We start from the raw sequence: 13,607 nt of genomic DNA on the forward strand, positions 1-13,607 counted from the left end.
GATAAAACCCACCCAAAAGAAGTATTTATTAACCCACGCTAAAATAATCACCGCTTGCCTTCACCGCCTTAAGTTTATGATGCACATTGGTAAAAAGTCCGTGTTATTGATTCAGCACCATCTGCAAATTCCAAATTCTGATGATCTCAGAGAGATTAAGTAGGCTCGTCACTGCCTACACATACCTCAATCAAGTCATTTTCGATGAGTGAGGACAATAAGTAGAGCAGAACTCAGCTATGCCTTGGTTTGCTGTTATACCAGTTAGCACATGCCATAGGCAGAGAGCCACCCCCTCCCCCCCAGTGTGATTTGCCATTGAGGGCGTTGTTGATCCTGTTTCTGAACACCAGCACTAGGAGGAGGCTTTACTGCGCGACCCGCGCTTGCACCTTTAACCACAGCCAGCATAGGAAGTTCCAAAATATTTCAGAGCAAAGACAGCCTAGGTTCTCACCAGTGAAGGTGAAAACAAGACCGATGCAAATATTAAGCGAAATGGTATCGCTTAAGAGTGTATTTCATTTCAGTGTGTGAAGTCCTCTAGAGACTCAAAGTCAAGCCATCCACTGCTTTCTTCAAGTTCCAGGGGCGCTGAAGGGCTTATGGAAGCAAGGCAGCAGCTCAGAGAGAGCATCTCCAGACCACTCCTGCAAGAATTCTCCTGTCCCCCATCCAAAAATTAAAAAAGAATTCTCCTGTCCTTTTCCCAGACTTGACAACCAAGAACAACAACTTCGTTCACGAGCCCACAGCAACGCTCCAGCCAGCCTAACCACTAGACAATTATGAAGCTCATTATATCTTCAACCGAGTCTCTGGAAAGTAGAATTTAGTAGAAGGCTGGGCTCTTGGGCTTGGGGGCTTTGAGATATACAGCATCATGAGGAGACTATTGAGCAAGAGGGATCTGCAGTCATCTCACAAGCCTTCTCTTTGTACCCAGTCCTGCGGTTTCCCAAGAAGTGGGCAGTTGGGAGAATTATTTTGTGATTGGTTCAGGGGAATGGTCAAACATGTCCTGAAACAGAGGTGAGGAAATGCTAATAGCTATTTGTTTTTCCCCTTTCCTTTATTATGAAAACAGATGGCCATTAAATGGGAGAACACCTGCCAGGGCTAACTCAAAGGGGGGGAAAACACCTAGTGGCTGATGGTATGCATGCATTTCTCCAATTATTCTGGACGAACTGTCTGCTGGAAGGATGCATAGCCAAAGCAAAACCTGGGCCGGTCCTTTCCCCTTTCTGAGCATTCCACCCTTTCTCCCTTCGAGTCCCTAATGGGGGGGAGTCCAGGGATTTTCTTATAGAGTTACGGCGACTGCAGCTCTGCTCCTATGGCTCACTGGCCTGGGAGAGAGGCTCGTCTCCTAGAATTTCCAAAGCCAGCTACTTTCCGTTAAAACCGACATATTTCTTCGCTGTCTGCCTGGGCGCCCCACTGAGGGTCTTATTAAGGGACTGGCTAGCTGATAGGATGGTGGCCAAGTCTACATTAAAGCATTAAGTGTCATAGTAGATTAGTGCATTCATTCAAAAAACATGCACATTTTAACAAGGTGAGTGAGTAAATCCAAGTGAGCAAATATTCTGGGAAACACAGCAATGTGTGCAAAGCCAATAGGAAGAGACTTGGGAGCATAAAGTTGATCTCAGATCCACTCAAAGTATTCTACGCGGTCATGGTTGGACTGGACTGGCTTTAGTAGGCAGGGAGTTGCCACCGGGTCTGAGGGAGATGCTCGATTTGAACCGAGTCTCAGTGGTTCCAGCCCACCTACCTGTTGCTGATCATAGATGTCATATACTCCAGGAGGGACAGGGACATCGGCACTGCTGAAGATCTGCTTGCTTCCAGACTTGGTACCATACTGATGAGCTAGGTTCGGCTCTGGGCCCAGGATGGGTATGTTTAACAGATCGGCCACCGCTAAGTCATCTCTGTGGAGGAGTCCGCCGACAATGTAGGCCTCTTTCCCTTGGATGAGGGCTTTTATTTTCTTGATCGCCTTGGGGCTGTACAGCAGGTGAGTGGACAAACACAGGTGCTGCGCCTGGTGAGAGAGCACATGGTTCTCGTTCAGAGGTGCTCCGCCTCCAGACCATGCCCCTAATTGATCATGGTGCACACAATAAATACATTATTAATAGCAGGCTGGGTTATGACCCATCCTGGTGTTTAGCAGTTTAAATTGATAAAAGCTGTTGGCGTGAGGCCCCATAATCGCTCACATCTTTAGTGTGTGGGAAATAGGCTCACTGGGAATAGAACTAATTACAACACATCTGTATGTATTTGACCCACGTGGAATTTTCCTTCTGTCAGAAGGAAAAGAGGCTGGCGGCCTTTGGATGATAGCGATCCATCTCTGTAACACTTCTGGCATGGTTTAGCACTAACGCCCCTGAAAAATCAATACAGAAGGATGGAGAGGGGGGCAGAGGCCCATGGCATTCTTGCCACACACAACTCTCAATCTGGCAACTCTTGAAAGGATTCAGGAAGAAAAGGCCCCTTGACCTGCTACTTTCCCCCCCCCCCCCCAAGAATCTACCACCGCTTTTGTGTCGGGGCAGATGCACGTGGTTGACACTGGTTGTCCCGGCTGCAGTCAACAACCCTGGAAAGGATTCATGAGTGGGGGCGATTTCAAATTCTTCCCCAGGACTCACCTGCATTTTCCAACAGAGGGCTCTGTTTATTGTATTTTTAGACCCAGTTCAGCAGTACACACGACAGCCTCGTTCAATTTAGATAGATAATTTTGGCATAACCACCATGTGCAAAGGTCAGCGCCAGATGGTCAGCATGCACCCAAGCCAATACAGCCATGTCCCAAGCTTGCAAGAAGGGGAGACACAAGTGAGAACCGTGACTGCATAACAAAAGGCAGCTGAGGCGCCCATGGAGTGACCGAGTGCCTTGGCCTCATGGGGAGGGGAGGCCACAAACAGGTGGGGGAGTGGGAAAGGCAACGCCTCACTCGTGCCGTGTCTTAATGCCCTCATCTGTAAGGTGAGGGTAGTGATAGCGCTACCCATCTCACTGGGGTGCTGTGCGGACTCAATGAGGGACTGAACGCAAAGCCTTTATAACAGTGTCCGGGAGACAAGAGACACCTAATGAAGAGCCAGCGTTATTGTGACTGCAGAGGTCCGGCTGAGGTGCGTTCTGAAGGATGAGCAGGGTTTTATCAGGTGAGGATGGGTCTGTGGAGGAGCTGATAGCGCGGGCTCAAGCAGAAAGCAAAGGTCTTGAGAATGGTGATGGCAACAAATGTACAAATGTGCTTGACACAATGGATGGATGGATGGATTGTGATTAAGAGCTGTATGAGCCCCCAATAAAATGATTATAAAAAAATAAAGATGCTTTACCACTGACTGTGGTGATAACTACATAGTTCTTCTTGATATGACTGAACTACTGAGTTGCATGATTTGTGAATTTGTATGTCATAAAAAAACTGTTGGGGGGAATATGTACATCTTGCCTTACATTGCAAAAAGAGAGCGAAAAGAATAGGAAAGAAAGATATTGTTACCTAAGGATAGAATGTAAGGGCCCAAGACTGTATCCATTTCCTCTGGAGAAGAGGTCATTATGGGTTTTTGAGTCAAACACATTTGGTTTCAAATCCAGCCCTTATTACTTAGAAGGTACATGAACTTGGGCTCCTTGAGCCACAGTTTCTCCATCTGGATAAAATAGATCGTGAATGTGAACTCATGGTATAAAGCATGGCATTGAGTCAAACTCGCTCAATGGTCATACTTTTTATCATAGAGAAAACAATTAAAAACAGCAGTTTGAAACGTTGTGTTACATACTGTCTTAGACATTTAGTCCCGCTAGAACAGAAATGCCATAAGTGGGTGGCTTTTAAGACCAGAACTGTGCTTTCTAACAATTTAGGAGGCTAGAAGTCTGGGGAAGGTCTTGTCTCTTCTAGGCTTCTGCTCCTACATGATCTTTATGTGGCCTGGCATCTCTCTTCCCTCAGTTCTGCTTGCTCACTTGGAATCCCTTTTATATCTCAAAAGACAGTAACTGAAATGGTCTCTAACATCAAGTGATAATGATATCTCTAAAGAGAACTGGAGGCACAGAGAAGCCATAATTCTAGCCCTCAGTCTAAGACTATGACATGGCCCTGCTTGCTGCTCAACCTCATGAAGAGACCAGAGTGCTCTCGCAAAGCATGCTGAAGAAAATAGGAGGTGCTCAGCTATAAGAAAAAAATAGTATCCGGGGTCATAAAGGCTTTTCTTCAAACAAACAGTCCCCTAAGTGAGGCGTCAACTAAATCCACAAGGAAGAAGCACACCGGTCTGTATGATCCAAGGATTGTAAATAATAAAATCTCGATCCAGAGGAGGGAATGGTATCAGACGTGAACTTGTGAACACGTGGTTTGCAGAAGGCTGTGGATGGCAGTGGAAGCCCAACATCCATTTGCAGGATCCACACGTGGATGAAGCCTCCATTGAATCCCCTCTGAGGCGAATGTACTTGTTATCAGATAGATAGCATGGTAAAGTCAGCTATGGCAATGTACAAGAATATCAACACCAATAACAGCACATTGGGACCATTACCAACAGTGACTCGGAGAGCTGTCCAAGAGCTCTTGTTTTGGGCACACCTGAAAAACAAACAGACTCCTCAAAGCGTTATTTGAATGAGAATCTGCACTCACGCGGCCTTTGAAATGCGTTACAAAGCAAGCAAGCAACTTTAAACAGGAGTAGGAACTGGTTTGAAAATGAGAGTTAAAATTTTGATTGCCTACGCATGATTCATTACTCAAATAATTTAATCTTAAACCACGAGGAGAAGCATTAAGCACTTAAAACGTGCCTAGATGCAAAAATGAGCTATGAACGTAAATCCCTGCATCTGCCAGTGCTGCCTACCTGTTTCCTGCCTGGATGCAGGAGAGCAGGATGGAACGGGGACATTTCTCTGGTACAAGAACTCTGGAGTTGGAAAGGGATTTAACATGATTGAATCGATCCTTTCCTTGTATAGATGGAGAACAGAGGACCAGAGAGGTAAAGGGGCTTGCCCAAGGCCACAAGGTCACCCAGGAGGAAAGAAGTCATTTGAATTCAAGATCAAGTTCTGGGGTCAGATTTTGGTTCACATGCTGGCTCTCCTAAGGAACCTTGGGACTAGAAAACGAGTCTTGGTTTCTTCAGCCATAAAAGGGAGAGTGGGGTCTCATTACACTATTCTGAGGATCAAGTGAGAAGCTATGCTAAGCACCAAATACGAACGCGTTTGATAAATGCTAGTCCCCTCCCTTTCCTTCTAAGTCGAATGCCTCTTCCCCCGGCCACATCTCTTCAAAGCACACGGCACTTGAGATGCACAAACGCCTTCTCAGTATCCACCAGGCATCGGTTCCAGTTTCCTTCCAGCTGGAGACCCTCTGAAACCTAACAGAACCTCACGAATAGTTTTTCCTTCCTTGTCCCCCAGTCCTCGCAACAATGACCCTGCAAGGGTCAGGGTGAAGCTAGGAAAAACCAAAGAAACCTGTGCACCGGTGGAAGGTCCTGGGAGAGTCCAAAGGCGCAAAGTGAGTAGCACTGTTTGTCCCCCCCATCCTTTCTCGTGCTTCCTGGCAGCCCCTGTCACTGCCTTCTTCTGCCACCGGCAAAGGTGCAGGGCGATAGCGGAGCACAGAGGTTTGGTGGGAAAACCAAGATGCCCAGGTTTTCATGAGATAAAAATCTTCATCTTATTACAAAAGAACAAACCTTGATGTCTGAATTCAGGGCACATTCCCACAAAGGACAGGTGCTAGACAGGATCATAATGTCCAGTGTGGTTAGGCCTTTTCTCAGCCTCCATTGCCCTGCCCACCATGTGTGTGCGTGCGTGTGTGTGTGTGTGTGTGTGTGTGTGTGTGTGTGTGTGTGTGAGAGAGAGAGAGAGAGAGAGAGAGAGAGAGAGAGAGAGATCAGGAAGCATTGGAAATGTCCGCGGGTCGCCGTCAACGGTTCCTCTGTAAAGCATGCAGTGGGTTTCTCTGGCCAGAGAGAGTGGAGTTTGGTGCAGCCCACTTGTGAATGGAGAGAGAGCTATCTTTATTAGCAAACCCATGGAGCTTTTAATTATAAAGCAAAAGTCACAGAATTGCACAGCCCATTAGGCATTCAAATGTTGGTCACTAAACAGAGAGAATTTAAATTTTTTCTTAAAAACGCAGAGCGCTTCATCTCTCTCCATCTCTGGCACTGCTGTGTGCTAGACTGCTGCCCTCCTGGCAATATGCATTCCTCAAAGACCTAGGGCTGGGCTTCCACTCCGAGGGCCTGCCATTCCTTAAAAGCAAGGAAAGATGAGTAGAAATATATGAGCATTTCTCACGAGGAGCCATGGGAGATGGTAAATCAGCCCAACTTCTTCTGCGGAGGAAAATGCACGGAGTAAGCAAGAACAGACGGGGGTCCCCAAACCGGGGTCCCTGCCTATTGTCTATCTTGCATCAGCTTTGCGGCCTCGGGCAAGCCCAGCCTTTCTCGAGCTTGGTGTCTTCCGGCACACAATCTAGAGAGGGGGGACTGTAGATGTTATACGTTCCCCTGTGGGATGATGTCACCCCATCACTGCAATTAGGGTTCCAGCTACTGAGAAACTGGGCGGGACTAGCTCAACTAAGCCTGAAAGTTAAACTGGGGGATTTCTTTCCCACAGTCCGACTAGTGGTCTAATCAGTACAGCCGTTAAACTTGTAATAATATTTCACTGATGGGCACCGGAGCGTTGCAAGTTATAAAATTTCCAATTTAATTTTACTGCATCCCTGAAGCCGTAGTAATTAGAAGACAGACTCACAGTGAAGGTGTTCACAGCCTCAGGGGTGATGATTTTGAACCTGTCCTGCAGGTCAATTCTGGCCGCCAGGTCCCCCGATTTCACCGCTGCCTGCAGACTCAGGATTTTATGATAATACAGCAGTAATTCATCATCCATGCGATGGGAGCAGATGTAGATGACGCTCACGTTGTCATCTAAAACAACAGGCGCAGTGTTAATTACTGGGGAAAAGGTCAATGACACTAGGAACCCTGTCACTGAACTGGCGCCGAACAGTGTAGAATGGAGACCATCTCCCGACGCCACGCAAGCTAATTCAGCTGGGCTTCCAACAGATGGTCGCCACGTTTTTCTGCACGTTAGCGCGTCTCCGAAGGAAAGGTCGCTAACACCGCCACCAACAAAATAGGCAGCAAGGATTCCTTCCCAAGGGGGGTTGAGAGGACAGTCCGCTTGCAAAGAATACATAGGGATTTAGCTACCCGACTCCCATCAACATCAATGGGAACTGCACCCTGCCTTAAAAAGATGTCCTGTTAACTTCAGCAAATTATAAAACACAGCTATTAACTTTAGAAAGCTGATGAAACAGTAATTTCTTATTCTGCCCGGACTTGACAGTGCCAGTGCAGGAAGTGTACTGTCCACACAAGTGATCCGATGACCACCAGAGCCATGCGTATTTCAGGGATCGACCTTTCCCCTGCCTCAGTCTCGAAGAGGGCTATTTTCTTAGCCAGCATGTCTAGTGACTCTCAGTTTAAAAGAAACACTCTCTCCGTTTAACTGTTCTCCTTTTTAAGATATGCTTCTAAGGACATGGGAAGAAACCCAAATTAAATGTCTCATCGAAATGGAATACTGATATGAGGTTGCTCAGTCCATGCTGAAGGAGACCAGCAGTCAATGGAGTCGTTCGTTCATTCGTTCATATATCAGCTGACCGATCAGTTGAAGCAAGGAATCAAGGACAGCAATCAAAGCGACCGAGACACTGTCTTGCAAGAGCAAATATCTCAACTCTGCAATGTGGGGCCGGCAGAGGTCTCTGTGATGTTTGCACGGTGTTCAGAGGAGTCTGCAGGCGACAGGGCAGTGAAATGTCCCCTCGGTCAGGCTGGGCTGGCAAGGCAGCCACCCACAGGCTCCTTTGTTCAGTTTGGCCGGAGTGGACAGAGCATGTTGTGTGTCATTTAGTCATTTTTGACTCAGAGCAAACTGACATGACCAGAGTAGGACTGCCCCGGAGGGCTTCCTTGCTGGCAAACTTTAGGGGAGCAGATCTCCGGTCTTTTCGCCCCCCCCCCCCCCAGCAGAGGCTGGGCTGACTTTGGGGTTAGTAGCTGAGGCCCTTAACCATGGTCCCACCAGGGCTGGTTTCATATGCCACCAAAGCTGGTGGCTCGTTTCCCCTCTCTATCCTTGTTCCCTCTGGCACCACTACCAATGGCAGGGTTAGTCTGGCCTCATCGTGACTTCACACACGTTCAAACTGGAGAGAGGCGAACTTTGGAAACGAAGGCGTAAGAAGATGGAAGTTGCTTTGACTGCCAATCCGCGGGTCAATATCAGCCTCCCTCTAGCCTATCTTAGCTAGGGTGTGCAGACACGAGCTCTCGAAGTCTCCCCTGAGAACATGGCTTCCCAGCCCCCACGATCCGACTACCTTGCTTTCCCCTGAAGCAGCAGAAAAATTAAATGAATATATATATATTTTTTTTAAGTGGACAGCCATCTGTTCTTCCACCAACTTCCAGTGTTTCTAGTTCTTTCCTCTTTCTCCTCTCACAAGCCACTCCCCTTTTCCTTTCTAGCAACTCTTCCTAGCTGTTTGACTCCTCTTGAGCAAGTTTTCTGATGGCCCCGCGCTGCCGGTAAGACAGTATAGCAAGAAGCCGCCTTTGGTCCCTATCTTGGAAATGCTCACTTCAGCAAAGCGGTCCTCGGCAGGTGGGCATGGACTGGGCGATTGAATTCTGAAAAATGAAAGCCTGATACTTTCAAGTATTTTCCAAGAATGGGCGCTTTTGTCGAGAAACCCTTGGGCGACGGTTTGCACTGTGGAGAGCAGGGTGTATTAAAAGCTGGAGAGAAGCGAAAATGAACTCAAATAAATTAGGGCCAAGTCTGCCCTCTGCTGCACTTCAGCGGTTCCCATCCAGTCAGGCTTCTCGTTGAAATAGCTCAGCACAAACAAATCCATCTCGAGTCATTAAAACAATCTTTTTGTAAAGCTGAAAACCAATATTAGTGCCTAGATAATAGATTAAAGCAATTACGCTATTATTATCTTAGGACACTGTAAATTTCTAGTGCTGCTGTATTTTTGTTACCAAATGGCATTTATAAAATAATAATGCTGTTGAAATATAGATGAATCAAGTAAAGTATGCCATTCCAGGGAGCCAGCAAAGTTGGTCATTGATAATTTAAAATTCTCCCTTGTTTTGCTTAAATAAGGGCCAAAGCAATGATATCTTAACAAAACAAAGAAGTCCTTATTTGGTAACTAATGGAAATCTCCCTAGGGTTTATTTAGCCATGACCATTAGGCCAGGACCTCAAGACCTGGACATTGACGGAGGCTTTGCAGTTCTAGTCCTTAAGTCTAACCTGAATCCCAGCCACGCACCGTCACCAAAGTCTTTTTCTTGCTTGCGTCTTTTTCTCCCGGCCCCAGCCTGGTATCTGATTTAGGACCGATCTAATTAGTATCAGAACTAGACTTTAACAAAGATGTCTCTTTCCCCCACAAGGGTCTATCTCAGAATTCCCTCCACTGAGTCACGTTCTGTTTTCTAACAATTCAAGGATGCGCATTTAAATCAAGCTGCTTGAAAAGGATCAGTCTTTCTTTCCCTCTTACCTGCCCACGAGGGACCATGTTTCACTTCTAGCGCCACCTTCCACTCTTTCCCCAAATCACCTAAGAGCCACTGCGGGCACAGAAGAGGAGGCGTGCCCCAACTCACTGCAAGCTCCAGTTCGCAGGGAAGATCTGGAGCGCTACAGGAGAGAAAGCCTTGTCCAAACCTGCAGCCGAGTGCGTGTAGAAAATGGTCCAAGTACATCGAGGGAAGGGCCTGCTTTTTTGAGTGGACTTTACTGGAAATCTTTCTCTGAAACAAAACATTCCATTGCCCTGCATGTAGATGAGCTCCCCAAGGGTTTTCCTCGTAGGGAAAATATGAGGGAATTAGTCTGTGCATTGCAATCCCCCCCCCCCCGCCCCAGGGCAAGAAAAGCAACAGACAAAACCCGTAAAGCAGTCACTTGTGTAAAGGTATTTACTGTACCGAGAATATCACACAGCCGCCCCAGCTGCATGTTCTGCTGCGTCTTGAAGTCGGCGATGTGTTTGCGCACAGACGCGGGATGACCTAAGAGGCAAAGAAAACCAAGTCACACAACCAGAGGCACGCGAGCACCCCCAAGGGCCACAGTGCCCCGTTCGGGATTTCCGTGAGGTCAGCCCCTGCTTCTGAGGGGATTAAGCAGTATTCTGGACCGCTTATTCTGCAACGGAGTGGCTCATTTCTTGTCTCTTCCCAATCATACCCGCATAGCCTCTGAGAAGTAAGATTAGAAAAAAAACCTTTCCTGACACTTAACAGCCTGTACGAAAATTATGCTCTGGTTCAAGTAGGTTCATTGTTTAATTGTTTTATTTCACAAGTGTTTCCCCCCGCCCCCACTCTAACTATCTTGGTCTTTTTGATTGTGGCATCCTGAAGGTGTGTCCCAGAATGACTCTAATCCCCTCCCTGTTGGGAATGAGGATTTAGGAAGTTCTAAATCCTAAAGGGGTCACCTTTCTGCTCCCTGATGTGAGAACTTTCAACCTTCAAGGGCAAGAAAGGCTCAGTCGGTGGGTTACTTTGTCAGGAGCAATGGAACCACTGCAATTTGCCTTTGCCCCCGCAGCATAGGAGGAAACCATGGATGGATTGCTGTCATGGAAACAACAAACAAACAAACAAACAAAAACCCTCTGACAAGAGAAACCACAGAGGCATCCATTTCTCTTGAGAGCAAGGGCTTTCAAACATGGAAAAAAACCAAAACAAAAGTGGATCAAGACATGAACTTAAAAGGCTTGCACGCATGCTTACAGGCAGGTATAATTGCTTATATGAAATTCATCCATGGTAAGGTACAACTTTTTTAAAAAATAAAATTGCTTTTCACATTTTGAAGAGATGCTTCAATGCCTCCTTGTGGTTAGTGAGCCCAAACACATGTGTCCCGCTAAAACGGCTGTAGATAAAATGACTTTATATATTCCATCTCTGAGCGGTGACACCGATTTTCTTCTCAGCATAAGGAAAACTGCAGTCATTCAGCCAACAGGGCTGCAGATCAAATGGACTCCGATAATTGGCTCTTTGCTTTGATGTCAGCGTTTAAACACGAGACGACTGGAAGTTAAAGGAGTTTACAATTCATCTGAAAGTCTCTCTCTTCACTTCTATGCACATGAACTTAAGAACCAGAGAGGCAGAAGGACAAATGCGTTGTTTGAATTATGTCAGGCAAATTACTCATTTCTCAAACAGTTTTTGGAGCCATTCTGCATCTGAAAGCTCAAACGGACAGCTACAATGTCAATGCTGTCTGTCTGTGTGGCTGCGATATCATAACTTCTGGGAATCTGCAGAGATGTCTCATTCTAGCTGTCGTCAGGGAGACAGACGAGGACATCAAGTATCCGAGAAGACGGGACATGCCTGAAGGACAAAGAATGGCCAAGAAGGAACTGGAGAGCATCCCAGGACCGCGCTTCCTTCCCAAAGCTAACAGGCCGTGTGAGATGTGGAGTTCGGAGGATGTGCAGCGTAAGGTAAAGACGGTGTCTGGTCACTGCGCTCCTGCACAGGCAGCGTGGGGGTGAGTGAGGCTGGGCTTCTGGTCAAGGACTTGAAGTCAGTTTTCTAACCAATTACTTGAGACCTCTGCCCAGGGACACCTAGCAAATGTCTACTTCGAATTATGACAGACCCTGCTGCTCATTTCACCCTGATAGCATACCCATTTTAAAGAATTAACCATCAACCACTTCGCAACGTAGTTACAAGAGCATGGTCTGAAGTAACAGCTGTGAAGACACTAATACACTGCAAAAGTGCTATATAAGCATAGAATATTTTAATCTTATGATCTACGCACAGCCCCAAAGCCACAAAAACAACACATCCCCTTACAGGTAGGAAACCACTCTACATGAATAAGATGCATGGCCAGCGTCAGAGCAGAAATTCCTGGTCAAGTTTTCCGAGTGAGATTTATCTTTATTTTTGTATATCTGGAAGGCGCACGCGTTGAGATTCAGGTGGAGAGAATCCATCCAAGCTGACAGCGTCTATTAAGTTCAACAATGACTTAAGCAGGCAATGCTCCGCAGGGACCCTGTAGCCTGAGTATTTTGCCCAGTGTCAACGATACAACCACTTGCGGGTAGAATCGACAAAGGCATGCTTACTCATGGGTCAGGCGTTACTACTAGGGCATTGGGAGAGACCATCTACCTCAATTCTATCATGGAACAGATGAGGAAACTCAGGGAGCACTTTGGTCATGCGGGTGGCTCCCAGCTGGTGGAAAGGGCAAGGAAAACAGCGTTTCGCCTACAGCCTCCCCAGAGGATGCAGCCCTGCTGTCATCTTGATTTAAGCCCACTTCAGACTTTTGAAGTGCAGGCTGTAAGACAATGTATTTCCATTGTTATAAGGCGCGGAATGTGAGCTGACATGTCCCAGCGGCAACAGAAAGTCAACCTGTGAAAGCTGTCTGACTCCCTTCCTTCCACCGAGGGCCACTCCCGCAGGCAGGCAGGGCTCCTCGTTCACCACGGAAGGGTGCCAAGAGGTGTGGTACAGAAGAAGCCAAACCCCAGACAAAACTCTCTGCCATGGAGTCGATTCTGACTCACGGTAACCCTATAGGACAGGGTAGAGCTGCCCTGTGGGTGTGTGAGACTTTAGGTCTCCACAGGAACAGAGCGCCTCCTCTTTCTCCCGCAGGGCCCTATCCACCGAGGAGAGGCCGCCCACAGGCGTCCCTTTCTGCCAGAGCCACACTGCACTAAAACCACCCACCTGTGCTTACCAGCTCAGTGCCTTGCCCACCGTGCCCCCAGGGCTCCTCTGGCAGAACAGAACTCCCCCAGAGCGCTCAATAAGGGGCGGGGCTATTAGTACCTCCGAACCTACGCTAAGTCAGGCTGAAATTCTCGAAAGGACAATGAATATTCTCACAAGTACCATCTACCTGAACTCTGAGTGTATAGAACACCCCACCTTCGGACGGCGGGCCACCGTCTCTAAGAAGTTGCTGGCCTCCTCTCTCTGTCATTCTCCTGCACCCCTCATTCACCCAGGTTCCTGTCATTGGTCAGCACCTGCTTCTTGGCCTGCTTATTGCCTGGCTCTCCCCTCCCCTGCATCACCCCTACTCCTGCGGCCACACTCTCATGAGCACCACCCCAGATGGCATGAGAAAATGAAACCTCAAAGGAGCTGTCGATGAAATTCTCTGCCCTTTCTTTAACGTGTTTTCAGCATCTCCCTGCCCTCCACATAAAAAACAAACCAAGTTGAGGCTGACTCATAGGGACCCTATAGGCCAGGGTAGAAATGCCCTTGGAGTTTTGAGACTGTAAGTCTTTATGGGAGTAGAAAGCCCCGTTCTTTGAAATCCCCAGTAGTTCTCCAGCTCAGAGCACACACTTTTAGAAGTGTTTTGGGGATAGGGCTTTCTAGGGGTTGTGTCCAGGTTCC

General features: G+C 47.4%; 1 protein-coding gene across 1 annotated transcript in view; it reads right to left on the reverse strand.

The window, feature by feature from the left end:
* IQCH (IQ motif containing H) overlaps positions 1-13,607 on the reverse strand; it is a 208,742-nt gene that overhangs the window by 97,061 nt on the left and 98,074 nt on the right. The window contains exons 9-11 of the mRNA XM_075535753.1: positions 10,128-10,211; positions 6,850-7,025; positions 1,784-2,056 (exon numbers count right to left, since the gene is read on the reverse strand). Coding sequence (XP_075391868.1) covers positions 1,784-2,056; positions 6,850-7,025; positions 10,128-10,211 — 533 coding nt within the window. The remainder of the gene's footprint in view (positions 1-1,783; positions 2,057-6,849; positions 7,026-10,127; positions 10,212-13,607) is intronic.

This window comes from Tenrec ecaudatus, chromosome 17, assembly GCF_050624435.1.
Source record: "Tenrec ecaudatus isolate mTenEca1 chromosome 17, mTenEca1.hap1, whole genome shotgun sequence".
NCBI lineage: Eukaryota > Metazoa > Chordata > Mammalia > Afrosoricida > Tenrecidae > Tenrec > Tenrec ecaudatus.